Source organism: Protopterus annectens, chromosome 7.part1, assembly GCF_019279795.1.
Source record: "Protopterus annectens isolate FY-2018-M chromosome 7.part1, PAN1.0, whole genome shotgun sequence".
In the NCBI taxonomy this organism is placed as follows: Eukaryota; Metazoa; Chordata; order Ceratodontiformes; family Protopteridae; genus Protopterus; species Protopterus annectens.
Window position 1 is genome coordinate 526,995,605 of NC_056740.1, and position 27,828 is coordinate 527,023,432.

The following is a 27,828-nucleotide window of genomic DNA, read 5'->3' on the forward strand; positions in this document are numbered from 1 at the left end:
AATGTGGACAGTTATGAGGTATATTTACAACTTTATGGTCCTTAAGACCATAAACAGAAATGGGAATTATTTACCAAATATTAAGGAATAGGAACAGTCACATATTTACTATACAATTTTATCTAGACAATATAAACTGAAGGCTGTGATACCATTGTTGGAAAGATGTACCCGCTACTCAACACGACCCCTTTCCTACCTGCCTAGATGGGCACCAGCTCGAGCTCATGTTGTTCTACCAGTGACGCACTGCGCCTGCGCAGTTTGTCCGGTCTGTTTGCAGCCGAAGTCACTGCTGCTGGTACCGCCAGTGTTGCACGGGGGTAGCAGCTCTTAGCTGCAGGTTTAGTGGCTCTGCTCGAGCCGCCACTGTGACAGCGACAACACAGTTGCTGTGAAAACGTTTTTAGTGTTTTTATATGGTCTTGACGGATATGTTCCATATCATTTGGGTCGTTTTACTAGGGAATTTAAACGCGTAAAGAGCCGAGCGTTTGCTCTGTGATGTGCCATAGTCGAGGAATGACTGCTTACTCGAGGTCCAGGTTGAGGCCTACTTTTTAAACCTCGCATCCCACTCCCCCCTCCTGAATCGCATCATCAATGATGGCAGAGGAACAACAACAACCTGATCTACACCAGACACCAGCTTCGGGGCCAGGGGCCCTGCCAGCCTTGGTGCCAGGGCTCCAAGTGGCAGAGGCCACTGCACTGCAACAGAAAATCAAGAACTCCATCTGGTGAGGGCATCCAACGTGGGTTATTTATTTTGGACAGGATTGCTGCAGTGTGCAGTGTTTTAGCATGCAGCACTGGAGCTGTTTTACATTTTTAATGGGTGATGGTTGGCTGAATACGTGTGTAAGGTGACACGCTGATGGGCACTAACCTGAAATGCAGTGTATGCAGGTAGCTGAGGGAAAAGAGGGGGGAGCACAACTTCAGGCAACTCTTGGAATGAAAATCTTCAAATAACTAGCATGCAGGAAGAGGGAGAGAGAGGCTGGCTGAGTGTATTAGTTCATAAACAAGAGCAGATCTTGTGGGCAGGATCTTATAGTTAAACGTCTTTAGAGTGGGCAGTATAGTACACACGGCGCACATGCAGAGGTTAGGGATCTTGCTGTTGCTGTAATATGCTGGAGTGTGCATAATATGTTATATATACGGTATAATACAATTGTTTAGTCCAAGAATAATTTGTAATAGCGATGCTTGCAGTATTATATGTCGCGTTATGGATGTTTTTCTCTCTCTCTCTTTTTTTTAACTGCAAAGAAAAACATGTTATTTGAAATAAATGTTCGGGTGTTACCGTTATTGCATAATAAAATTTTACTAATTTTTTTATTTCTGCACCTTGTAAACCTCCGGATGTCTGTCACGATTGTAGCAGATTGCAGTATGCCACATAATGGGCACTGGCTCTGTAAACCATTTCTTGCGTCCTTCGAATAATTTCATTGTGAATTGTCATGTTTTGTTTTGCGTTAAAGATGCTACTGAATGTGAAATAGTTCTGCTTGAAAGTAATGCAGACAAGAACATACCAGAAATAAATTATTTATGGTCTAGAGTTATGTGTTCAGAAACCTGAAAAATTAAACAATGTGTGCATATGTAGGTCTGAAATTAAAAATAATGTGGCAATAAAACTTTATTTTAAAGGACACAATAATAAGTATAGTATGGATACTTTTGGTATGATTTAAGATTGTGATACAGTTATTTTTTTCTTCTTTTCTGTTTTACAAACTGCTATTAAGCTCAGCAGGAAGACTTAAGCATACTTTATTTTTGAGCATACCTCCCAACTTCTTAGAGTGAGAATTTTGGACAAAGCCAAAAATCATTGGGTGGGTGGTGGGGGATGATAAAAACCCCAAATCAGAGGTAGATGTTACATTTTGCACCTATAAATTTAGAAAGCTACTAGAATAACAGGTTTTGCATTAGCATGCTTTTTCAGAAGGATAGAAAATCTTGTCATTATGCAGTGACTTTAAATGTCATTATCTAGTTTCTTCAGTGATTTTCCTGGAAATCCACACATTTTATAGATAAAAATGTCATGCAAAAATCTGAACACTTATGCAAAATTCTGGACACTTGAAGGTATATATTGGAACATGTTTGCCTCAGTAAACACTGTTTAGAAGTTTTCACTTTTATATGGAGCCATAGCTGTCAACCTGTTGGGACTAAAAATCCAGACAATGCCAAAAAGTAATGGGGACAAAGGCTCAAAATAGGGACATATTTTAAATATTTTTCTTATAAACTTAGAAAGTTGGTAAAATAAAAGATCTTGTGTTATCCTGCGTTTTCTGAAGGATACAAAGTCTGAAACTCAAACGACTGTCTTTATTTAGTGAATTGAATCCTTAATGATTTGCCACAAAGGTCCAGAAAATTACAAATTTTACAAGGACCAGGCCAAAAATAGGAGGCAAAAATCTGTACAGTTGAGAGGTATGCATGGAGCAAACCACATTTAGGGCACAACTAATATAAACGAAGGAAGCTTAGTGACTTTCGTTGCAGACCATGCCACTGGTTTGCACTTGATTCTTTGCCATACATGTCTTATCCATTCATGTAAGACAATGGTGTAACCATTTTAGACTTGAGCGCAAGTCTTTTTTAGTCACATTTTTAAAGTTCAGTACTGCCACATCTTTCCCTCTGTGACTGGGTTGAGTTTGAATTCTTTAATCTCTTAAATATGTGTTTGCACCTTTTGTATGTAAAACCAGTACCAGCCTTTAATTTTGTTGACATTTTTTCCTGGAAGCATTGTCCTTGCAGTAGTGTGTAGAATCTGCAGTAGACCAGTTTTGCACTACTTCACTTCTGCTTTTTTTCCTTTTGCCTGTTTTAAACCCTTCCCAGGACATGCCACTGCATGCCTGTAATGGCATCTGCAGCAACTTGCTGCCCGTTGCTGCATCTCTGCCCTTGTTTTCGAAATTCAGATTTTCTGTCTTGGACAGTGAAGGTTGTCACTAGCGCCTAGCTCTCCATCAAGTCCCCAACTGCTGACTGGATGTTTCTGTTGCCAAAAAGGGTCGTCACTGTGGATGAAGTAAAGCATGAGGTGTCCATCTTTGCTCCATTTCAGCTGGGGAGATGTGACTTATTTGCATATAAATTCATTTTCCAGTTATGGATCACAGTTGTGAAAAGATGTTATTGCCTCCGGTTTCAGTTGGGGAGCATGCTGAATGTAAAAGACAGTGGAAATGTCAGATTGGATAATTATGTAACTGCTGAAGAAACTTGTTATAAAAAAAAATGTTTGCAGTTTTTAGCTTTAATTTTTTAAAGGATACATTTGCTGTAGTTAACACAGTTAGGTTCTGAATTTTTAACAGATTTTTTTATGGTCAGTATTCAGCAACAAAGTTGTAAACTACTTTTGTTGTCAAACTCTGAGAAATGTTGTTGAAGAAAGGCATCTTTGTGTATTGGCATAGTTGAACATTGAGTGTGCAGATTGTTTTTATTAGGTCATTTAATAAAAGCACTGCTGAAGTGTCAGAAAGTCTTATTGTACATCTTGGTTGTTTGGTAGCTACAGTGAATGAAGGCCTCCATAGTACTATGCCTGTTACTATAGTTTAATGGTAATAGTTTGTAGTACTTTTAACAGGGCAGCATCATTTATTTAAATATATGGGTTTTAAAATAACATTGGGGGCAGCTTGGGAGAGGTGACTTCAGTTGATCTGTCAAGGAAGGGGGGATTTTAATGCTGTACTGTTGGCCTGCTGGTAAAAATGGGGTCCTAATTTAGAAGGCTGCCAGAGCAGTAAGATATACTGACAGATATTTGTGGGTATATAAATGCTGCATTGATGTGTTTGCGTTTTAGTTGTAATAGGTTAGTGAGTAAAGGTTAGGTTATGAAAGCTTTCCTTTCCATTGGGGTGTGGTGATTTAAGGGATGCTTCAGGGTATAGCTGATGTTAGTCATTGTATTGGGGGTCAGGAGTATATGTGAAGGTTAAAAAAAGGCAGAGCTATGAGCAAACATTTATGTTCAGGTGTGTAAATTAAAAAAAGTGAAAACGTTTTTTGGTTTTCTAAAGCACCAATTTTTTTATACTTCTTTGAGGGACAGAACCAGTAGTGTTGTCGCAGTGCATGCATATATTTGAATGCCCTGTAGCAAGAAGCATTGCATTGTTTGTGAAATTGTTTTACATTACTATAGCATTAGGGTTTTGTATATATGCGTGGATGGGTGTTGATATTTTCTTCCTTTAAGCAGTTGCAGAATTTCAGGAAGCTATACTTGAGGTTATAAACCCACTGTAATATTTATTTTACATTTGTTTACCGGGAAGGTCCAGCTGGGCAATTGCCCATTTTCAGTGGAGGGCCTGGGGAGAAATGCTCCATGTCATACAATGCTGATTACAAACTCAACACAAAGTCAACACAAGTACATGTTTTGGATTTGCGGTTTGTCATTTTTTGTTTATTTTAGTGTGACACTTAATACAGTTTGCATTTTTTTCCCCTGAAAATACTCTTTCCCCCACTTGTAGCAGACAGAAGGCTACAAAGTCGGATGCGCTCACAACTTCCATGGAACTGAGCTTTAACCCACTGGATACTGTAATAATTGATGTTTGGTTCTTATGACCCAGTGGCAGCTGTTGCACTGACTGCTGTTAAACACAAATATTTATACATTTAATGTATGAGCATGCTCGGTGGAAAGTATCCGTGCCTGTGAGTGGCACAGCTTCAACAAATATAGTGCTTTCAGGCAGTGACACTTCAGTTAGCCTCTTCTGTAGGGTCAGTGTGTCCTTGGGCGCTGGCAGTGACCTAGATTTGGTCAGTAGCTATGATGTCAGAATGTTACCTTGATGGTTGATCCTGTGGGACATTTCTTCATCCTTGTGGCTGAAATAGAGTGTTCCCACTGCAGTGGCAGTTGGAGTGGGGTGTATGTGAACCACTGTTCTTGGTGACGTGTGGAAACATGCATATTACACAGTCTACTTGATGTTTGGTACATTGGGATTGATTTATTTTGTTAACCAGGTTAGTGAGCTTGTCTAGGGACCGTTTCAGCCACACCACAAACCAAAAAGATAGTTGCAGAGTTTTTGAAGCGGTGTGTGTGCTTGATTTGATAGTTAAGAATTAGTCTCCATTGGAAGTACACAAGAGATTACTATTCTAGGAATTTACATTGGTAAGTCAGTGCTAAACATTTAAATGCTTGTAAAAATGCAGTATTACTGAATGTTGCTATCTGTTTTTCTACATTGGTAGTTCATCAGTGAATAGTTAAATGAATATAAGAAGAAATAAGAAATGGGTTCTGTCCTTTCAAATCCAGTGCCTACTGTTTAGTTAACTTTGTGTAAATAGACATTTCTACTGTTTAGACAATGTTGTGTAAATTAAATTTCCTTTTGCTTTGGCCAGTGGTATTTCCAGAATCAAATTAAAATGCATAGTTGCATGGTTCTCTTTCAGTCAGTAAGCTGATTTCAGCTGCAGTCGTAACCTGACAAATAATAAAAATGTGGCTGTACATACTCTTCCAGGACTCTCTCATATGCTGTCAGTTGCAACAAAAATATGTATATGTTGCTGCTTGCTTAAGCGTTTATTTGTTATCTGGGATAGTTTAACTGGACAAGAATCCCATTTTTTTGTTGTGTTTCTGTGGTGGCTCAATGAGAAAAGCTGTAGTTACATAGTTTAGAGTTACAGTTTATAAACAGTTTTATTTGAAAAAGAATAAAACAGTAACTGCTTTTTACGTAGGTAATGCACAGTTAAAACGCACAAGTGATATACAGCTGTACTCTGTAATTTGTGTAGAATATCATATAAATCAGTATGCATGTTTTTCTTATAGCTGTAAGAAGCAAGCTGTTTGTAGACGTTTTAACACTAAATGGTGCTATTTTTTCATATTTGCTTATTTTGTTATTATTTAGCTGTAGTAGTGGGCATAGTTTGTGAAGACCTAGTGTAATAGTGGTCTTGGTTTTGTTCATAAATTAGTACAGCCAGACTACTGCATGATTGGCTAATTTGAGAAGTATTGCAGGATGGCTTGTGTTTGGCGTGTTGTGTAAGTTTACAGAAGAAGGAGCAATAAGCTGGTAAACACCCGTGGTTCTTTGGTGCAGTGGTTCTTATTATTTCCTTACACACCTTGGTTCTGTGAATTGATTCTGAACTGAAATGGTTGATCACCACTGCTTAGGCTTGTGATCAGAAAATACTGCGTCCAGCCCTCTAAGTTGGATATTTTCTCTGGCAGGTAATGCAGAGGGTTATGGCTGCAAGTTATAAATGAGCCTCTTTCAGTAGTCCAGGGTTTGATTCCCTCATTCTGCTTTTGCCTTGTGTGTGACTCAGAGCAAGTCATTTTAACTAAACAGTTCTGTAGGGTAGTTGGGAAATTGGACTAGGTCCCTCCGTGGTCTCCTGGGGTCTATATCAGATCAGCAAAACGGCATTACAGTGAATGCCGTTTCGCTGACACACATACAGCGAAACAGCATTACAGTTAAAGCTCAGGTCTGAGCCGTGACATTGCCTTTTACCCCACTGTAGTACGATCTCAAAGTTGGTATATTTAGTTAGGGTTTGTGGGGGGGCATAGCCCCCCACTTTGCAATGTTTTAAGTGGTTTGTTGTGTTGTGTTGGTCTATTGATTTTTTTTCAGGGGGAAAAAAAAACAGTGACCTGGAGTTTCGCTGTTATGGGGTTTTGTGTATATGTGTCGGCGAAACGGCATTCGCTGTAATGCCATTTCGCTGAGCTAATATAGACCCGGTCTCCTGCACCATATGCCTAGTAACTGTGTATGAAACAGACTGGTTAAAGGAATAGATGGGTTAAGATAGGAGAGGTTTTGAAAGATGAATGTGTAGATATTAGAACAGAAGGAAGAGTATGATTTAGGTGCTATTCGTTGTTTGGAGATGAGGTAGTGAAGTTGATGAGTAAGAAAGAGATGTGTATGTCAGTTGAAGGGGGCATGCTTTAAGGCAGACTTGAGACGGTGTTGTTTCATGGGGTGGGTGGGGGGTGCATTGGCCCTGGAAAATATTCTCAGTGTAAGTAATCATAGGGGAAGAGAATGGCAGGGTGAGAGGTTGTTGCAACCTTTGTATGGGTTGTACAGATTATCTGCCTTCATGTGTTTCAGACAGTGACACTTCAGTCAGCCTGTTCTGTAGGGTCAGTGTGTCCTTATGCAATGGCAGTGACCTAGATTTGGTCAGTGGCTATGATGTTAGAGGGTTACCTTGATGATGGTTGATTTTGTGGGGAAAAATCTTCATCTTTTTGGGAAAAGGCGAGAGTAGTCCAACTGCAGTGGCAGCTGGAGTGGGGTGTATATCAACCACTGTGCTTGGTGGCATGTGTGAAAACATGTGTATTACACTGCCTGTTTGATTGGGATTGATTTATTTTCTTAACCAGGTTAGTGAGCTTGTCTTCTCAAATGACTGTCTCTCGATCTTTGGATGGTGACCAGGATTATTGCTTCTGTTACCAGAAGCCTGGTCTGTGTCATACATGTGGAACCATTTACCTTTGTGATGTCATTGCATTCCGCATGACTTCATGACTAGTGAGTATGTCAGCAGCAGGTAAGAACGTCCACGTTCTTGAAAGAAGTAGGATGACCCACCAAACTGATCTTAAAAAGATTCTGACTATCTTATCTGAAAAGTGATTTTTATAATTATTCTATTTCTTGCTGGTAGATAGAATAACATCCAATACATGTAGTGGTCTTCATTGAGAATAGAAAAGTACTGGAGTTGTATGTCCCTGAAGTAGGATAGTAGAGGTAAATCATCTGTGATCCCATTTTATATTTCCATAGGGTTGGCATAATGGTTAAGGTGTTTACCTCAGACATAAGGTATTGGGCTTGATTTTCACCTTTGGTCCATCCATCCACAACCCCTTCTTCCCATTTTTGCACATATGGGGTTGGGGGTGTTACTCCGTCAGTGACAGTCTTCTAGAGCCAAGGGGTTACACTGCTGTGTGGCTAGCCCTGATGTGGAGGTTCTTCCACATCACACACCTTTGGCTAATTTAGAATGCCCAGTCTACCTACTGCATGTCTTTGGAATGTAGGAGGAAACTGGAGCACACGGAGGAAACTCAGGTGAACACAGAGATGACATGCTGACTCCACACAGAAGGCATCCTAACTGAGAATCGAGTTAGGGGACATCTTGCTGCGAGGCAGCAATGCTCTCCAGTGTGCTGCCACTGATTTTCATCTTTGTTCACTGCCTGGTTATTAGCTAAGCATGTAATAAGTCTAAAGACTGATTGCCTCGTATTAACCTACGAACCTATTAGGAGGAAACGGGCACACGGAGGAGACTCAGGCGAACACAGCGACAACATGCTGACTCCACACAGAAGGCATCCTAACTGAGAATCGAGTTAGGGGAACATCTTGCTGTGAGGCAGCAACGCTATCCAGTGTGCTGCCACTGATTTTCACCTTTGGTTACTGCCTGGTTATTAGCTAAGCATGTAATAAGTCTACAGACTGCCTTGTATTAACCTACGAACCTATTAGGATACCAGTGTGAATGCCATGGTTTGTTGAAACAGAGGGACATGATTTGTCCATTGGAGGACAAATAAAGTCTACCAAAGCCAAATTTGAGTTAAGTTTGGCCTCCCAGGCCTAGGACAACCACAAAGCATTCTTTAGCTATGTCCTCAACCTCAAAAGCAATACACAGTTGTGTGCAGAGCTCATTCTAAATGGTGCCACCTATACTGAGCCAGAAGAGGTAGCAAAACTCCTGGCTGATAAATTCAGCTCCAACTTTACTTCCCTGTCTCCCCCTCAATCTTCCCTCAGGAAATACCATTGAATATAACTTTCCCTACTATCACTAGGGAACAGGTCATTAATGCTCTCTCTAAGACCAAGAACACTGTATCAGTGGGCCCAGACAATATCCCAGGATGCCTTCTAAATAGCATGAAACATGAACTATCAGGGCCTCTGGAATTACTATTTTTAACTGTAGCCTCCAAGCAGGTTTCGTGCCTCATGAATGGAGAAAGGCAGTGGTCATCCCTCTGCACAAAGGTGGGCCATCTACAGACCCTGGAAACTACAGACTCATAAGTCTCACTAGTCTTACATGGAAAGCCATGGAAAGAATTATCATGGAGATGATCAATAAAGATATAGTAAACCTCCAGACACTGAACCCCAACCCAGTTTGGTTTTGTCAAGAGCAGATCATGCCTACTCCACCTGGTGGACTTCTTTGAGAAGGTCACCAAAGCAGGGGATGAGGGCAGAATCGTTCACACTGCCTCCCTTATCTGGCCAAGGCATTTGACACAATACCCCACTCGGACTTTATTGGCAAACTGAAGAGGTTAGGTATAAACTCGTATGTCATCTCGTGGATAGGGAGCTGGCTCACTGACAGGACTTAGGAAGTTAGAATTGGGGAGTCCACCTCTACAAAGAGGCCAGTCACAAGTGGAGTTCCTCAGGGATCAATCCTTGGGCTGCTCCTTTATGGCATTTACTTCTCAGAAGTCAAGGCTAATGTCAGTGGTCTCTGGCTGACTAAATTTGCAGATGATTGCAAATTAGGAGCTGTCATTGAATCTCATACTGGCACAAATATTCTCCAGGAGAGGCTGACAGACAAACAACTGGTGCCAGAGCTGTGGACTAAAGCTAAATGCCAAGAAATACATAATAGTATCCTTTGGGAAGTCCTCCATCTCTGGTAACTACCATATTGACAACACACCCCTTAGAGTTGACTTAGTAGTCAGGGACTTAGGGACACACACACACACACACACACACACACACACACACACACACACACACACACACACACACACACTAATCTAGCCTTTGACCATCATGTGTCTACAGTGTTGAAGAAATCATTTTATATTGCGCATCTTATAAACAAAGGTTTGGCATGTAAGTCCAAGGAAGTCATTGTTTCACTGTATTCAGCAATCATCTGACCTATCATTGAGTACAGTGCCCTCTTTGGTATGTACCTAACCAGGCATATCCAACAATTGGAACGTCCACAGAGGTTTTTCACTAAATGTTTACAGGGTTTAACTAAAATGTCCTATGCAGACCCGCCTCAAGGCCCTATCCATGTATTCTGTCTCCTACAGGCTTTTGAGGGGAAATCTATGCCTGGCATACAGAGCATTGTCAGACCCCACTCTGATGGACCTATTGCATATCCACAAAACAAACAGCACCAGAATTACCTGTTATAAAGACTTAAACCTTGCTTGCGATATAAATAGGACCTGCTGGAGTGATGGGTATGTATTCCAGACACTACCCCATCCATGGAACAGGCTCCCTGTCCGTGTGAAGCAGAGTCCCACCCTAACCCAATTCAAGTGTAACTTGGACAGTTAGATGGGAAACTGGAAATTCATCTATGTCTCTAATGGACACAGCCTGTAACGCATTCGTCTCCCAAGCTCTTGCTTACACTTATCAAGGGTGCCAGATCTTGTCAGAGATTTGGGATACATGGCTGGGCCTAAAAAGGCCCTTGTAGTCGTTAGCCTAGTAAACATCTATGAACCAGTAAGAAGTGAAAGTGCTGCTTGTACATTTTGAGGAAAGGTAGTATTGTTTGGTAAGCAGCAGTTATAGTGCGCTGATCTGCATTTAGTCAATAGGATGGTGAATAACGCACAAAAATAATTAGTATCTGAGTGTCTGTCAGCCCCCTCTTCTTCCAAGTTGTTTTCATAGCTCAGTACAGTGAATTGTTGAAATGTTAGATTTAGTTGTAGTACTTTCTGTGGAGCAAATTCTTGCCAGACTTTAATTTCTGTATGTTAGTCCTAGCCACATCTTGTCAATATGTCTTGTACAGTGAGATTCTCTATTTTCTGTGCTTTTAGTATTCAAATGATGCATTAAAATACCAAAAAATAGTAATACTCATTTTACTGGAGTTCCCTAGACATTGTACTTCATTTGCTTTACTGCACTGTATTCATTGGCTTTTGTAAGTATTGAATCATATTCCAGAGGTAAAAAAAGCTTAAAAGCAATTGTTTTTTGTACATATATGTATTGTTGTAGTGTGCTTTTAAAACATTTTAACGAGTATGCAACTCTGCTGTCATGGTAATGAGGGTAAAGCTCACAGGAGGGAGCTGAATGATATGGTGTTAGAGAACTGTGTGGCTGTTGAAGCGACCATGATCAGCACAACTGACAGGAAATGGTGAAGCTTGCAGGAGTGGTCTGCTATTACTAACTGGACTGACTTGTATGTTATAGTGACGGGTTGAGAGTGCTGTTAGCAGTATTACATTCTTGAAAGATAAATATAGAAAAGGGACATCCAAAATTATTTTGCAGCATTATGACTTAAGCAGTGATCTGAGATACATAGGTTCATAGGTTCATACTAGGCTATCTGCCCAAGGGCATTTATAAGCCTAGCCCATAGTTATGTGGCTTTCGCCACCCCTTTAGTTTGAATAAAAACTATGCCTATCATTTTGCTGTGCCTCTGTCAAGCAGTGACGCTGAAGTAATCCCTGGGGTATATCTGCTTTCGAATTTTTTCCATTCCTTCTTCAGTGCTGAGCTCATTTACCAAAGTACTAAAGTAGTTTAGTCCTGTTTGGGCACCTTATAAATATACATTTTTGGCAAATGTACTTATTGCGTAGTTTGGTGCATCAGCAATACATGAAGTGTTCTACCAGAATAGCACCATGTTTCTGTTTGTGCCTGTAGACTTTGTTATACTATACATATTTTATAGCTATAGTAACAGTTTTTGTTGACATTTAATGCAGAAAGATAGTGAAACGTTACAAGCACAGCATGTCAGTTCATGATGCATTTTTAATTGATGAGTTTTATTTATATTCTTTCTAGCTATAGATGTTACGGCCAGTATTTCAACAGTAGAACAGCTATGCCACATTCTGGAATGCTACGAGTGTTTGTTTGCTGGGAGACATTCTGCTGAATTTGTTTAGTAAGAGAGACCAGGAGCCCTCATAGAAATGATTGGATTTTTTTCCAATGAGGGTGGGTTTGCACCCATCATTGAAGTGTGTGCACATTTTGGGCTTCTTTTCCCCATCGTAACAGGTAAATGAGGTAAGCTCTAATTGTTTATTGAAAGTGGAGCGCCTAATAGCAGAAAATATTGTCTGTTGTTGGACCCATTTTACTGCAAAAACAAGGTATCGCAGGTGCACCAGTGTGTCCATCGTATAAGAAAACTGATGTTATTTGCCTCAATTCTGAGTAGATTTTAATGAAAAACAAATAGTATTGAGGGGGTATGTATCCTAAACTTAGAAATATTGGAGCACATACTTAATAGCTGTAGGTCACTGCAAGTCCATTGTAGCAGGTGGGGAATGGGTAGGTCATAAAACAAAATAAAGCACTGCAGCTGATCGTCTGCTGCCTAGGGGACAAAAAAATTAAAAAGTGCAACCTGTGCGAAGCACTAAAATTTGTATTAACACGTGTTTTATATATGCAACTAGCTTTGCACTGTTACATTCTTGTAGGCCTTTGCCTCTATTTTAACCATAAGAAAATGGATTTTATAAGTCCCGTATGTTGGTGCAACATAGTTTTCTCTTTTAACCAGCCATTGTTGTGGTCATTGCTTTAATGCCACTGTGAAGAAACAAGTTAATTTTTTAGTGCATGTATTTTTGTTAAGGATACAGTTCTGGAATTCTTTTCTTCTGTGACCTTTACAGACTGCATTTGGTGTCCTTCATCATTCTTGATGTTCCTTTGTATGTTAATGCTCAGTAGCTGATATGTTTGGTTAACATCTGATTATTTTACTTATTCTGTAGTTAAGATGTTATTTTCAGGGGAACAGAATTTGTACCAAATGACCCTATATTTTGTGGTAGCTTTAAAGATTTTTTTTTAAGTAATTTCTGGGCTTACTTGGAACCCTTAGAAAATCAGCCATTCCCGAGGCAGGCTGTCTGGTGTTCACAGTTTGTATTCAGTTTTCAAGATATTTTGTGCTTTATTCACTGGAGATAAGTTAAAAATATATCCACTTGTGATATTTAGATGGGGAGGAGTGCTTCAGGGTGAGCTAGAGGTTATTCGGAAGTCCCAGAATAACACAGAACCGCATGTAAACACAGTGGCTATAGTTTCCAAACGGTGCAGTTAATGATATACAAATTTAACAGAGAACGTAGTCGTCATTCCAATTAAAGCAGTTTGCCTTGCCTAAGCTGTAGTACGTGCCTGATTTCTAATGATTAGCAACAGGTAAGTCCCTTGGAAAATGTAAATCCTCTTCATTAACTCCACTTCTTCTTTTTTTTTTTTTTTTTTCTTGACACATTCATGTTTACGTAACCGTTTCCACTCCCAAAGGATAGCTCCATTAGCAACCAAGGTGTAAACAGGCAAATTTTGTTTTTTTTTTTTTCTTTCTTGGTTGCTTTCCCTTTACCAGCTTACCTTCTTACAGCCATCACACATAAACTTGAGCAAACCTTTAAAGGGATTGTCGCAAGTATGCTTTCTCAGTGTCACCATCACAGGTATAGTTATCTGAAGTTCACTTGAGTAACAGTGGCTCACAACAAACTGTTGCACTCCAGTAACTGAGAGAGAGTATTCAAGAGTGGACCCCCCCACACACACACTGCTGCACAGACATCTCATTATTTCAAATCAGATTGTCCGGCAGTCGGCAGAGTGATTCAACCTGGGGTGTCTGTTTAGCCATACAGTGGAATAAACTTCATCTGACATCCGGGAACATGTCTCCAATCAGGTGTTCAGACTGATCATCTTATCCTACCTAGACAGTAGTTCAGCTTGTAACTGCGGTGTTACTTGACCTAGTAAATTACAAATCTCTTTATCCTTCTTTTTGATAAAGTTTTCTTCCACTTGAACTTCCACTTCCACCCTATCTCATATCAACACTTTCTACTTCATCTGTCTCGCATATTATTTATTACCCAACCCTTCCTGTATACTAACTGACTTCCGTTTTCCTCACTTTCTCCATCTCTGTTTTTCTGTTATTTGACTCTTTCATTGTTGTTTTACACAGACCATCCTTTCTGTGCACCCCCCACTCCCTGCCTCCTCAAGTCTTACACATCTCCCGCCTCTGCCTGTTCTTGCTTGCAGGTCTATGAATGTCCAGTTATTTGACCTAGATCTTTTGGGCTCTTTTTTTTTTTTTTTTTTTTTTTTTTTTTATATACATCATATTTCATATAATCCCAAAGTACAGCATATTTGTAATTATGACTTGCACAGCAAGAAGTTCTCCCATTCGAATCTTGGCTGGTGCGCCTTCTGTGTGGAGTATGCATGTCCTCCCCATGGTTGAATGGCTGGCGTTTGAAAGACATGCGTGAATGGGCATGCCTTCGTTGAAGGTTGGGTGTCCAGCTGGCACCTCGGCATCGTAAGAATCTACTGCCTATCATTAGCGGACCGGAGTTCCGCTGTGGTGACCCCTAACTGGGAAAAGCCGAAAGAAGTATTTATTCTGTAACTCTTTTCCGCTGATGCTGAATGTAATGTGTGTTTGCATTTGCTCCAATTTACAAGGCAGGTTAACAGGTTTATTCATACATTAACTCTTCATTATGTGTACAGAGTTTAATAGTGTGCATGTTACAGGGCTGTTTTTTCAAATTATGTATGAAAAAATGCAGTCAGTATTACATATAGTGTATATGTGAAATTCTTCATCTCTTGCTTGCTTTGTCAATGCAGGTCTTCTTCATTGTCCTAATACCTTCATTTCTTTCTTTGTGGAAGTAATGTTTACACTGTCTTCTTTTTTTTTTTTTTTTTTTTTTTTTTTACAAAGTCTTTCAATATCTGGAGGTTTTCTTTCAAGACCTTTCCTGTAAATGTTAATTAGAACATAACTTTCCCCGATATCTTGTTCTTCCTCCTCCTCTTATAATTGAGTGTTGTCACATGCCTGTTTGCTGCTGTGGAAATTTTCTACTTGGTTTAATGTCCTTGGGCTGCTTTATTGGTTTTCAGGGAGATTCTTCAGTATATTTTTTTGTGCAAGACTGTTCATCTTTCTCTTTTCCATATTTCCAAAATTGAAGAGCTGTTTCTCTTTTCTTTCCCATAACTTATTTTGGTTCAAGCAATTTATGTCCTCTTCTCAATCATGGTTTCCATTAGAAACCTTCAGTTTGGAATGCTAGTTCTACCTGCTGACAAACCTGCCCAGCGCCTTATTATGTGTCTGTCACTCAGCGTATCAGGAAAGTATCTATTTTGTTTTAATGTTCAGCTCTGGTATAAAAAGGTGTCAGAAAACATATCTTATTGTCCGTAAATCTCCAGAAACAGAAGTTCTTCTACTGATAGTCAGAAAAGCTGTCAGGTCAAAGGTCGGGATGAGAAGTGCTTTAAACACTTGTGCTGCTTTCCCTTTTGTGGCTGAAAGTGTTCATTGAAAAAGGAGCTTAAGCTTCATAGTTAGCCTTCCACCGCTGGTGGTAAGATTTTGATGTTTCTTGTGGAGCCCCGGGTTTGTACCTCAGCCCCAGTCTTGCTCTCTTCTCCTGTCTGAATATCTCTGAGCCCAGCCTGATCCATTACATTCTTCTGGCTGCTGTAAGTAAACAGTTAGAGGTTAAATCCTTTTTGCCAAGGTTTCCAGTGGTTGTTCCTACTGACGTTCATATCTAGGTGTTGATTTCCCTGGAATGTAACAAGAGGAAATGAAACACTGAATGTGTATGTAAGTAGATAGTTAAACAGTGTAAGAAACTTCTCTGTGTGGAAGATTTTCAGTCCATATATTTCTAGTTAATCACTGTATATTAATAAGATCAGACAATAGTAGTAGAAGTAGCGAACGTAAACTCGTCAAGTCAAAAAGTAATAATAGAAAATATATAATTCTACAGCATTACTAAGTATTCAAAAGTAATCCAAACAAGGCAGGCAGTCTGTTTCCAGTCGAACATCCTTTATTAAGTACACAGACAAGCGATCCAAGTAAAACAAAAATAGAGTAATAATTTCCTCACAAGCTTTCTAAATATATATATATATATATACTTTTTATCAGGCATGGGAGTGGTTTATTGTGCTGTAAAACAAAGTGTTATTGATACACATGTTAAATTCACATCCCTTCCCCCATCATTGTGACATTCGAGCTGGTCCTGCCCTACCTAGTAGCTGTCATAATAATATATAGCCCTAATGTACTTTAATGGCACATCTTATTTAACCAAATTATTAAGTAGATTATTAAGTCTGTGATTTTATACAAGGCAATATACTACATGGCTGGAAATATATCAACCTTAGTTCATTTTGCAATCAAAATTTATATATGAATATATACATATACATTTTGCATGTAAAAATCAGTTTCTATTTTCATAACCTATTGTTAACAAAGATCACTTTCGTCCTTCTAGACTTCTTCAGGTCTGTGTACAAGAACCCTAAAAACCTATATAATTGTATAATTAGTTAGTATTGTTAGTAAGTTATTAGTAGTAGTTAGTATTGCACAATAAACCACTCCCATGCCTGATAAAAAGTATATATATATATATATATATATATATATATATATGAGAAAGTTTGTGAGGAAATTATTACTCTATTTTTGTTTTACTTGGATCGCTTGTCTGTGTACTTAATAAAGGATTTTTGACTGGAAACAGACTGCCTGCCTTGTTTTGATTACTTTTGAATACTTAGTAATGCTGTAGAATTATATATTTTCTATTATTACTTTTTGACTTGACGAGTTTACGTTCGCTACTTCTACTACGATTGTCTGATCTGATTAGTATACAGTGATTAACTAGAAATATATGGACTGAAAATCTTCCACACAGAGAAGTTTCTTACACTGTTTTGTTTTTAGACCCACTACACTTTAGTGGGTTGTTTTGAGACTTCGGGGATACCACAGAGATTACTTGTTTTAAGTAGATAGTTAACATTTATATGGTTTACATTTTGAGCTTTTTTCCCCAAAATCAATTAAAAGACAAAAACAAAATTAGTATGCATCAGTATTTAAACTGCTAGTTGTACTCATCAGATAGATATGTTAATGTGGTAGTCATTTTTGTCATTGCCAAGTTGCACATGCAAACGACATGAACTTGTACAGTGAAGGGATTAAACTTCTGAATCTTTCAAGGTGCTAATGAACAAAGCATGGGTAGTGTGTGAGTAACATGGCGATCAGTAAACCTGTTTGACTTTGCAGAGCCTCATATTTGCCCTTGTTCTCTTCAAAGATAATTTCTGTTTTTTAGTGAACTCTGTATTAAATATGAAGTTTCAGTATATTTATTTTGCAGTGTGGAGAGTGCTATGGCTTCTTGCTGCAGTCTGTTACCTTTATAATTATTTTTATATATTTTTTTCTATGTAATAGTGCTTGTACTGTATCAAATGTCTGCAACCCACTGTAATTTTAAAGTAATCTTAATGTATTTTTTCAAGAATTTGTTGACTGTGTAATGACCTTAATCTTGGACCATGTTCAGACACAACCCAGTCTGCCAGTATATTTTTGGAAAGAGAGAGGAAACTCGAGTACCCAAAAAACCCTCATGCAGACATGATGGGAACATGCAGATCGAAGACCTAAAATGAATATAACTCAAAACTGAACCCTGGACTCGAGCTGTAAGGCTCAGATCTGAATGTATAAGCCACTGTTTTATGTTAAGTGAGAGAACTTTTCTCCCTGGGTTGTTGTTGTGTCTTTCGGCTTATCCTGGTTAGGGGTCACCACAGCGGAACTCCGGTCCACTAATGTTTGGTAGTTTCCTGTAAATGAGCTTTGCCAAGTGTCTGTTTCCTGTTTAACTCTGTGTAGTGGTCAAGTATTTTTTATTAAGGTATTTCAGATTTGGAAGTGATAGTCAGCTTTGCTGCAGGAGTCATCGGCTAGTGGAGTTTGGCTTTAACAGCCTGAATGCATCACTAAAGACTTTTTAAGTAAGTAGATATTCAGAACCTTTAGAGTTGGAGCAACTGACTGTCCTTTAAAACAGTCCTGGGGTCATCTGCATATATCTCATAAGTCTCCTTCAAAGAAGATTTAAGGTATTATTACATAGTGAAGACTTTGTTTTTTATGGACTCAGTTTGTTTTGGGCTTTTTCTGTGTGTCCTTTTTATCTTTTGACTTGCTTGAAAAGTTCAGATTTGAGGACATTTTAGGACCCAGAGAACTCTGCATGCAGGTGTGTATTATCTCTGGGTTATATAGTAAAATAGATAAAATTTGTTTTTAAATAGCTAATAATGTGTTGTAGTTCACATGCTGGTCACAGATTACAAATTCTGTTCTTGATAACAGTATACTAATAGTATTTTAATTCACCTTCTTACTAATTTGTTATTAAATTGAAAACTATAAGGTGAAAATTGCCTAATGAAAGAAAGAAATGCAAGTTCTAATTTACAAGAAATGTGAGAGAGAACAGGTTAAAAGTTATAGGACACCAACTTTATCCTTTTGTTTAAAGTATTTAGAAGATACAGTTGGAAGGTGCAGTGGTGCAGCAGTTAATGTTGTTGCCTTACAGTAAGAGGTTCACCAGTTCGATTCTTGGCTGGGGTGCCTTCTGTGCAGAGTTTGCATGTTCTCCCTATGGTCGTGTGGGTTTCCTTCATGTACTCTGGTTTCCTCCCACATTCTAAAGACGTGTCTGGAGCATTTCTGTCTGGGCCTTCACTGAAAATAGGCTCTGTCCTAGTCAGACTTTCCTGGTCAACAAATGATAAATAAATAAATGGTGACCTCACAACTGTCCCTTTTTTGGTAGAACATTCCTATTTTCAGGCCTGATAGAAGACATAAATATTTCAGGCTTCATTTTACCCTTCACACAATTTTCTGAATTCCTCCTCATCACTTGTGATTTTGAAGTGGCTTAGTACACAGAAAAATGCACTACATGACTAAACATGGTAGTGGCAACAATAGAGAATACACACTTTACAATTCCCTTTTTCTGAAGCAAAAATAAATGACCTTGTGTGGTACAATTTTGTGTTGCAGTTCATTAAACCATTCTTTGAAAATGTGCTTATATTCTGCCATCATTTTTGTCACACTATGTTTTTTGTAAATGTGTTGCTGAGTTGTATCTTGCATTCCTTCCTGAAGTGGGAAGAGTTGCGTGATGTTTGGTATTCACATTTTATGCTAATTGGACATCTAGATTTTTATAGGTTCATAGGTGTTTACTAGGCTAATGACCTCAAGGGCATTTTTAAGGATCTATATTACGTCGAACTAAAACAAGTTTGAACGTTGTAATATCGAACCCTAAAGTAGAAAATAGCGAAGCCACGGCACATTGACTTTTTTCCCAGGGGGAAAAAAAAATCTGTGGGCCGTTTTTGGGGCTTTGCTATTTCCTCGACTGTGGTGCGATCACGGAGTTGGTATATTTAAGTAGGGAGTGTGAGGGGCGAAGCCCCTCCCCCACTTCAGTTTAAGGTTTTTTTTTTTTGTCACGGAACAGCGACCCCCCCCCCCCCCGGGAGAAAAATCGCTGTTCTGTGCTTTTGGTTTTGTGGGGTTTCGAACATAATGGTTCGATATTACAACAATTGTGATATAGACCCCATTTTTAAGCCTAGCCGTACATCCCAAATCTCTGACAAGTTCTGGTACCCTTGATAAGTGTAAGTAGGGGCTTGAGAGATGAAACCTTTACAAGCAGGGGCCTGGAAGATGAGCCATTTTACAGGCTGCCTGTGTCCGTTAGAGACATAGATGCCAAGCCAGGGATGAATTTCCTGTTCCCTGTCCAACTGTCCAAGTTGCACTTGAATTGGGTCAGGGAGGAACTCTACTTCATATGGATGGGGAGACTGTTCCAGAGAGTTTTAGTTGTCTGTTATATTTTTCAAGGGCCCTTGTTCTTATTTTCAATATCCACAGGCTCAGAAGATAACAAACTTTTTTTTTTTTTTTTTTTTTGCATACTGGTAATTTTTGGAAAAAAATGTTTCCACTCAGATGGCGTAAAGCATTGTGCATCCTTGGATTTATAGAGCAATTGATAGTTCTGAAATGGCAATGGTATTATTTGTACATATGACCAACACATTCAGTGGATCAGGTTTTACCTCTGTATTAATGTATTTGTTTCCCAGCTTGGACCTTATCTTGCATCTTGTTGTTCCATCTGTGGATGTGCGGCACTTTAGCTTCCCTTTGTTTTTGCCAAATTTTTAATCTTAACACTTTGTGTAACTTGTACATTTATTTTCCAACCATTATGCTAATGGTTGGAAAAGGTTCTTGGACCAATCCAGTTACATGGCTAATAAGCATTAATGAAATAAGATATTTTCATTTATTTATTTTTTATTTATTAACCTATGTTTATGGGAAGGCTAACTGGGTAAAGAAAAAATTTCCTCTTTTCAGTGGAGACCAAAGACAGTGTAATGCATTAAATGGATAAATGAAACACCTTTGATTTTATTTTTCAAAAAAAAAATGGAGAGGTTAAGATTGTTTGGTGGTTGCAGACACTAGATGAAAAAAGTGTGCGAGTTAAAATGGAGTTAATCCAAGCAGAGTTCTAGAAGGTTCATTATTCAGTCCCTTAATATTTTTAATCCTAATGAATGCTTTAGCTGATATACAGTTAGTGTCAAAAACATAGGATTATGCACATAATGATTTGTTTTCTGTGAGTCAAGATAGGAATGCCACTTTGCTTACAGCTGTATTTTCTAAACACTCACTCAGAAAAGGCTGTATTATTTTGTGAAAAAGTGTAATGACCGTGTGTTGGTCAGGGAGTCTGGGGTGGTTAATGTGACTTGGTTGTATACTTAGGACTGGGTATTGTTTGGAAACTTTGTATATTCCTCATACTTATCACTGTTGCAATAGCCTTCGCTCCTTTCTCCATTTCCATGTTGGCTTAGTTCTTAATATCCTTTCTGCTACTTTATGAATAGAATAATCATGTATGGCTGTTCTACTTAAGTATCTGCATCTAAAATCTCACTCTTCCCATAGGTCTTTGAATTTCTTCCCCTGCATGGCAGAGACACTCATGTCAGTCATGAGACAGGGAAAGGCTTTCCTGCTATGTCATAATGTTATACCCATCCCTGGGGAAGCTTCTGTCGCAATTTGTAACATGGTTGGCCCCATTTTTCTTGTCAAAAAGAAACAGAAGACCAAGTATGTATCTGCTCCTTCTCCTCCTCAAAGTTCTTTGGGTAGGAGTAGTTTATTGGGTCTGGCTCGGGGTTTAATTCAGGCTATTGATCCTTTTTGTAAAGTAGTTTCTGATAAAAGAAAAGAAGGCTTCTTCTTTTCCTGAAGAGATTAAAGATTCTTAATGTGAACGGGAAGATGCAGGGACAGGTAAATTTTTTTTCATCCATTTTTGAATCGGACTCCGAGGAGAGCTCAGTTTCTGACTCTCCCAGTTGGGGGGGGGGGTCTCTTGTCTCTAACTGCTGCTAGAATGTGACTGTGTTTTCACTGGGAAAATAATGAGGCTTCTCAGTTCCAAGGAAAATACTATGAGCCTTTATAGAGGGAATTTCCAGAACCTACATCCATTCCTCCTATTCTGTCTGCTTTAGAGGATGTGCATGTTACTCCCTGTAGTTGCTTGATAGTCAGCCAGCTGCCCCTAAAAAGGCAAATAGAAGGTGTAAAATAAATAAATAGAGTTCCTCAGTCTTTTAAATTTTTATATACTATTACGAGACCTGACCTAGCAGATACAGCTTTAGATGATTCCGCTGCCGCTAAGCTCTTAGCTAATTCCAGTCCTACTCTTTCTGCTAAGGATGGGAAGATTATTGATAGGTGTTGGAAAAAGTGCACACTTCTGCAATTGTCAGGCTTTTACATTAAAGTTTGTTCTGACATTTTGTGAAAGTATGAGGAATGTATGTCCATGGTTTTTTCTTGTGAGGGAAAAATGTGCTTTAAATAACTTTAGTCTCTTATATTGCACGGATCACTACTTTGTGTGTGTGTGTGTGTATATATATATATATGTATGTATATGTATATATATATATATATATATATATATATATATATATATATATATATATATATATGACTCTGTTGTTACTTCTTCCAGATCTATGGCCACTGGTACTGTTTTGAGGAGGTTTGCATGGCTTCATTCTCAGAACCTCCCAGATGATGATAAAAATGAGATTTGAAATTCTCCATTGGATAGAGATTTTGTGTATAACCCCTCTGCTGCACAGGTGATCAAAAATATGATGAATGAGGTAAGCTGATCAGGGATTCTCTTAATTGTATTCAGCCTCCTTTTCCAAATTTTCCAAGAGAGTTTATACCTAATCATCCAGTTTTAAGAAGAAATGACAAGAGAGATCCAAACAAAAGTCTTGAACCTCCCAAAACCCAGGACAGTCTAACAAGCCTGAATGACTATTAAAGAGATGTTGTGGACCCCCCCCCCCACCTTGGTCCCATTCTTTCTTCCAAAAAGTTTGAATCTCCATTTTTCTCTTTGGCAAAAGATTGTTTCAGAGAAATGGGATGGTCTTCGTGTTTCACTGTTGCAGTCATTACATTTGGGTAATCTGCTGGCAGGTTGCCCTCAGTCGGCCTGAATAACAGAGTCTTGGGTCCTGCGTCAGTTGCTGTCTCCTCTTCCATGACATCAGGTTGTCAGGGGTATAAAACATGCAGCCAACGCCATTTTAATCAGTCTGTCTTGCCGTGCGGTGCCCGAAGCAGAAGCAGTTCGCAAGTGCCGATCGGCCGACTCCTGAAATTTTTGTTTTCGAGTTTCAGAATCCGAAGTCTTCAACTAAAGCTAAGTACCCTGTTGGGGAAACTTTTTCTTGCTCCCTACCGATGTCTGTCAGTAAAAGTTAATAATTGTATTACTTGTGGGAAGCAAATGCCTGCTAAGGATTTTCATTTGTACTGTATTTCTTGCCTACGACCTGACCACAACGTGCCTTGCTGTCGGTTTTGTGCTAAATTTAACCAACGCACTATTAAGCGTCAGTATATTTTTGCTTCTAAATATTTTGGCTCAAGATTTAACTATCCAGAAATTTCGTCGGTTAGCAATCCGACTACCGGAATTCACAAAAAACGCAAAGAAAGAGAGAGACCGTCGAGGTCCAAAACAGATGACTAAGCTTCTCCTAAGCCAGTCGCCGGTTCGCCAGTACTCAGTGAGGCACTTTCCCACCCCCTGATGCCCGCTACTTTTGATTCGCAGGCCTCTACCGAGACCCATTCTGAGTCCGGTATGCCACGAGACTCTTCAAGTATTGAACCTGTGGATGTCTCTCTCTTAGATGGGTCCGGAGCCGCTGAGTAGGCCCCGGCTTCTGAGGGTGTTTTCAGACCTAAAGATTTGTATATTAAACCAATGCTATCATCAAAAACAAGGCCAAAACCAACTTCTATGTCTAAAAAAAGACGCATGAGCCATGTGTTCAGGCCCCTATGCCTAAAAAAACAAATGATCAAAATGGCTGAGGATTTAATTACCTTGATTAGGGGTTCCCAACCCCCTCCTGCTAAGAGGCCTCGGCAAGGCACTGATTATGAATCTTCAAATCAAGTTTCCATTTCTTCTGATTCCTCTTCTGGTCAGGAATTTTCTATTCCCCCTTATGAGGACTCTGATGCAGAAGAATCCATCCCTTCTGCTTCTCCTGAGGATTTTTCTTTTATAGAAACTTTGCATACCTTAAGGGAACATTTTCATTGGGAGAGTCAGGATTTTTCAGAATCCAAAAAGAGGCTTAGGGATTTCCTTCTTCTTTCTCAGCATAGGCCTTTGGCTATATCTCCTGTTTTAGACATTGTTGATGATGTTTTCTCAGAATCCAGCATGGCTCCTGATTCCCTGCCTCCGGCTCCTAATAAGCCAGACAGATATTACAGGGTTCCTGACTCCCACAAGTTTCTTTTCAAAAACCCTACTGCTGATCCTGAAACAATTTCTCAGGGTCCCAAGGGTATTAAGGCTTCTACTGCTAAAAATTCTACCCCTTCTGATAGAGACTCCAGGGCGCTGGATAGATGGGGTAAGAAGGTTTAAATGTCTGCAGCCCTGGCATTCAGAGCTTTAAACTGCCAATTTCATATGCTTAATTATCAGCAGCATGTCATGGGCTTACTTAAACAGAAAATGATGTTGATTTCTGACGGTGTGGAAAATAAGAGTTACAGGATTTATTGCATTCAGCTGAACAAGTTGGAAAGCATACTTTGTAATATGGTTTTGATTCCTTGGAGGCCTATTGCAGGGCCGCCGTAACTGGATCTGTGATAAGAAGGCATGCTTGGCTCAAGGAGCAAAATCTGCCTGATCATGTTAAAGCTAAATTGTTGGATGCTCCTTTACAACAGGACAGTCTCTTTGGTAATAAGGCAGAAGACGTTTTGAAAAAGATAGAAAATCTATGCAAACTGTAAAAGATTTCCTACAAGTGCAGCCAGCCAGGTTCAGTAGGCACTGGCCTACTAAGAATCGTTCCTTTCCATTACCTACCATAGCCGCTCAGTTCAAACCCAGACACTCCAAAGGCTCCAGGTTTCAGTCACAAGGAACTTACAGAACAAAACAATGGGGTGCCTCCACCTCCAAATCTGGAAGTAAGCCCCCCCCCCCTACAGTATATAGCCTCAATGACTTTCCTCTGCCATTTCCAAGCACTTATCTTTTGGCAGCCCCTTTGGGGGGAAAATTAGCACTTCATGCTCAAAATTGGTATCTAATTACCCAGGACAAGTGGGTCTTGAATATAGTATCCCAGAGATACAGATTTCATTTCCACACGTTGCCAATTCCAAATGGATGGCCAGATCTGCCTCCAAATCAGTGGGCAGAGGCCCAGAAACAAGTCATGTCCCTCATGGATATGGGGACTATTCAACCAGTACCAGAAAAGGAAAAAGGACAAGGTTTTTATTCAAGACATTTCCTGGTACCCAGAAAAGACAAATCATGGCGTCCAATTCTGGATTTATCCATTCTAAATACCTTGTTGGACATTCCAAAATTCAAGATGCTGACTCTACAACAGTTACTGCCTATGCTAGGCAAGGATGCCTGGTTGGTAACTCTAGACTTGAGACTTACCTGCATATCCCAGTCAGGGAATCTTGCAAAAGATACTGCCGCTTCAAAGCAGACTATTTGCATTACCAGTTCTCTGCACTGCCCTTTGGCTTTTCTACTGCGCCCAGGGTCTTCACAACGTGCCTGGCACCAGTGATTGCATTTTGCAGACAAAGAAACATTCAAATTTATCCTTATCTGGATGATTGTCTAATTCAGGCAGAAAACAAGGACACTCTTCTACAACATCTGGCGTTTGTAAAAAGGCTTCTAACATGCAGAGGGTACACCATAAACGAAAAGAAATCACAACTGTTACCCTCTCAAATAATTACATTCCTGGGTGCAAGCTTGAATACAACTGCCCAGATGGCTTACAAACAAACAAATTCAATGCCAGACAAACAAATTCAATTGATGACATACTTCAAACAGGTGGCCACAAAAACCCAGCTATCTGCAAGACAAATTCTGCAGGCTTTGGGGTTCATGGCTTCCTGCATTCTACTAATTCCATATGCAAGACTGCATATGAGGAAACTTCAGTGGTACCTAAAAAGCTTATGGAGTCAACATTGCCACAGCCTGGAAACAATGATTCCTCTCATTCCTTGCCTGCAACAGGAGTTCCTATGGTGGGCAGAGGCCTGTCACCAAAACAAGGGACTGTCATTCATTCTACCCCCTGCCACCCAAACCCTGACTACATACGCATCAGACTATGCTTGGGGGGCCCATCTGGCAGGGAGATGCATTCAAGGCGAATGGAGCCCAAATCAAATGCACCTACATAGCAACCAGAAAGAAATACTAGCTGTACAGAATGCTCTGACAGCCTTCAAGGACTTTCTGCATCCAGGAAAACTACTGATAAAGATGGACAACACCACAGTTATGTGGTACATAAACAAGCAGGGGGGTACCCACTCCTACCCCCTGTACAGACTAGCCATGGCATTGTGGAACACAGCCTTGACTTACCAAATACATCTACAAGCTCAGTTCTTGCCAGGAAAGCAAAATACTCTGGCAGACGAAGTAAGCAGAAACCTTATGGACCCACACGAATAGAAACTGGATCCACAAATCTTCAGCATGTTGACACGAAGATGGGGGAGCCCAGAAATAGATCTTTTTGCCTCTTTCCCCAAAACTATCAGCTGGACAAATTATGCACAAGAATTCATCACAAAAAAGCTTGGAAAGTGGATGCTCTATCCTTCAGCTGGAAAAACCTGTCAGTCTATACCTTTCCCCCTCTGCCTTTGCTCTCCAAGGTTTTACTAAAAGTCAGACAGAAAAAAACAAAAATGATTCTGATTTTTCCAGACTGGCCTCGCCAACACTGATACCCGCTTCTACGCAATATGTCAGACGTTCTTCCGTGGTACCTGCCTCAGACACCTCATCTACTCTATCAGCAGAACTATCAAATTTTGCACACTCTTCTCCAAACTCTGAATCTTGCAGCATGGCTAATGAACTAATTTCACCAGTCACATCTTTCAGTAAACCTGTGATGGATGTCATTTTGGAGGCTAGAAGGCCTAGTACTAGAAATGCTGATAAATGGAAAAGATTCTGTGCCTGGAACCAAGCACAAGGAAGTAAATACAGCAATGCCCAGTATTCCTCAGATTCTGCAATATTTAACTGAGATGCTTCACAAGGGCCTATCTTTTTCTTCTATAAAAATCCATGTCTCTGCCATTTCGGCTCATTACAACACAGAGCCTCCTCTCTTTTCTCATCCCCTGCTAAAGCAGTACCTCAGAGGGGCCAACAATTTGAGACCTCCCAGGAGAGCACCAACTCCTGCATGGGACCTCAATTTTGTGCTGGAAAAACTCACCTACCTCCTTTTGAACCAGCTGCTACTGCAGACATAAAATTTCTCTCTTGGAAGACTGCCTTTCTTTTAGCAGTCACCTCAGCTAGAAGGATTTCAGAACTACAGGCTCTCATGGCAGTGGCGCCTTTCATTATCTTTTATCCAGACAGGGTGGCCCTCAGGATCAGTCCATACTTTATGCCTTAGGTGGTATCCAGTGTGGCTCTTAATCAGACCATTCATCTGCCAACTTTTTTCCCAAATCCACAGAACAAGGGGGAGCAGATTCTGCATTCATTGGATGTACACTGACAACTAAGATTCTACTTAAACAGGACAAAATCTCTAAGAAAGTCTGAGCAACTACTGGTGGCATTTGCTGCAGGGGAAGAGGAAAAGGCTATTTCAGATTTCAGAATTTACAGACTTGCAGTTCTCTTTTATGCCAAAGTCTTTTAATTGGACCAGGCCAGTTCTCCTCTGGCAGTACCACAACTTCAGGGCTTCTGTAAACCTAAAGTCTCTACTCCAGGCCAAATTCTTTATTACTTAGAGGCAGACGTCTTTTGTTATTGTAAGCCTTCAGCCTTTTTTTTTTAACATGTTAGATTAGTCACATTTACTGGAATATTTACAGAAACCATTACCTTATTATATGTGTATTATGTTATATGTATACCTGCTGTTGCAGGGTTCATACCATAGGATATTGTGTGTGTGTGTGTGCGCGCGCGCGCGCATGTGTGTGCATATGTATGCATGTGTGTATACTTATTAATTTTCCTGCAACAAAATAGCCACTGCATTTATGTATGTGCATAAAATTTGT

At 39.7% G+C, this 27,828-nt stretch overlaps 1 protein-coding gene across 1 annotated transcript in view; it reads left to right on the forward strand.

The window, feature by feature from the left end:
* The first annotated feature begins 201 nt into the window (after positions 1-201).
* The window catches only part of RFX7 (regulatory factor X7), a 1,464,252-nt gene continuing 1,436,625 nt past the window's right edge, over positions 202-27,828 (forward strand). Inside the window, exon 1 of the mRNA XM_044078963.1 lies at positions 202-740. Coding sequence (XP_043934898.1) covers positions 604-740 — 137 coding nt within the window. The 5' untranslated portion in view covers positions 202-603. The remainder of the gene's footprint in view (positions 741-27,828) is intronic.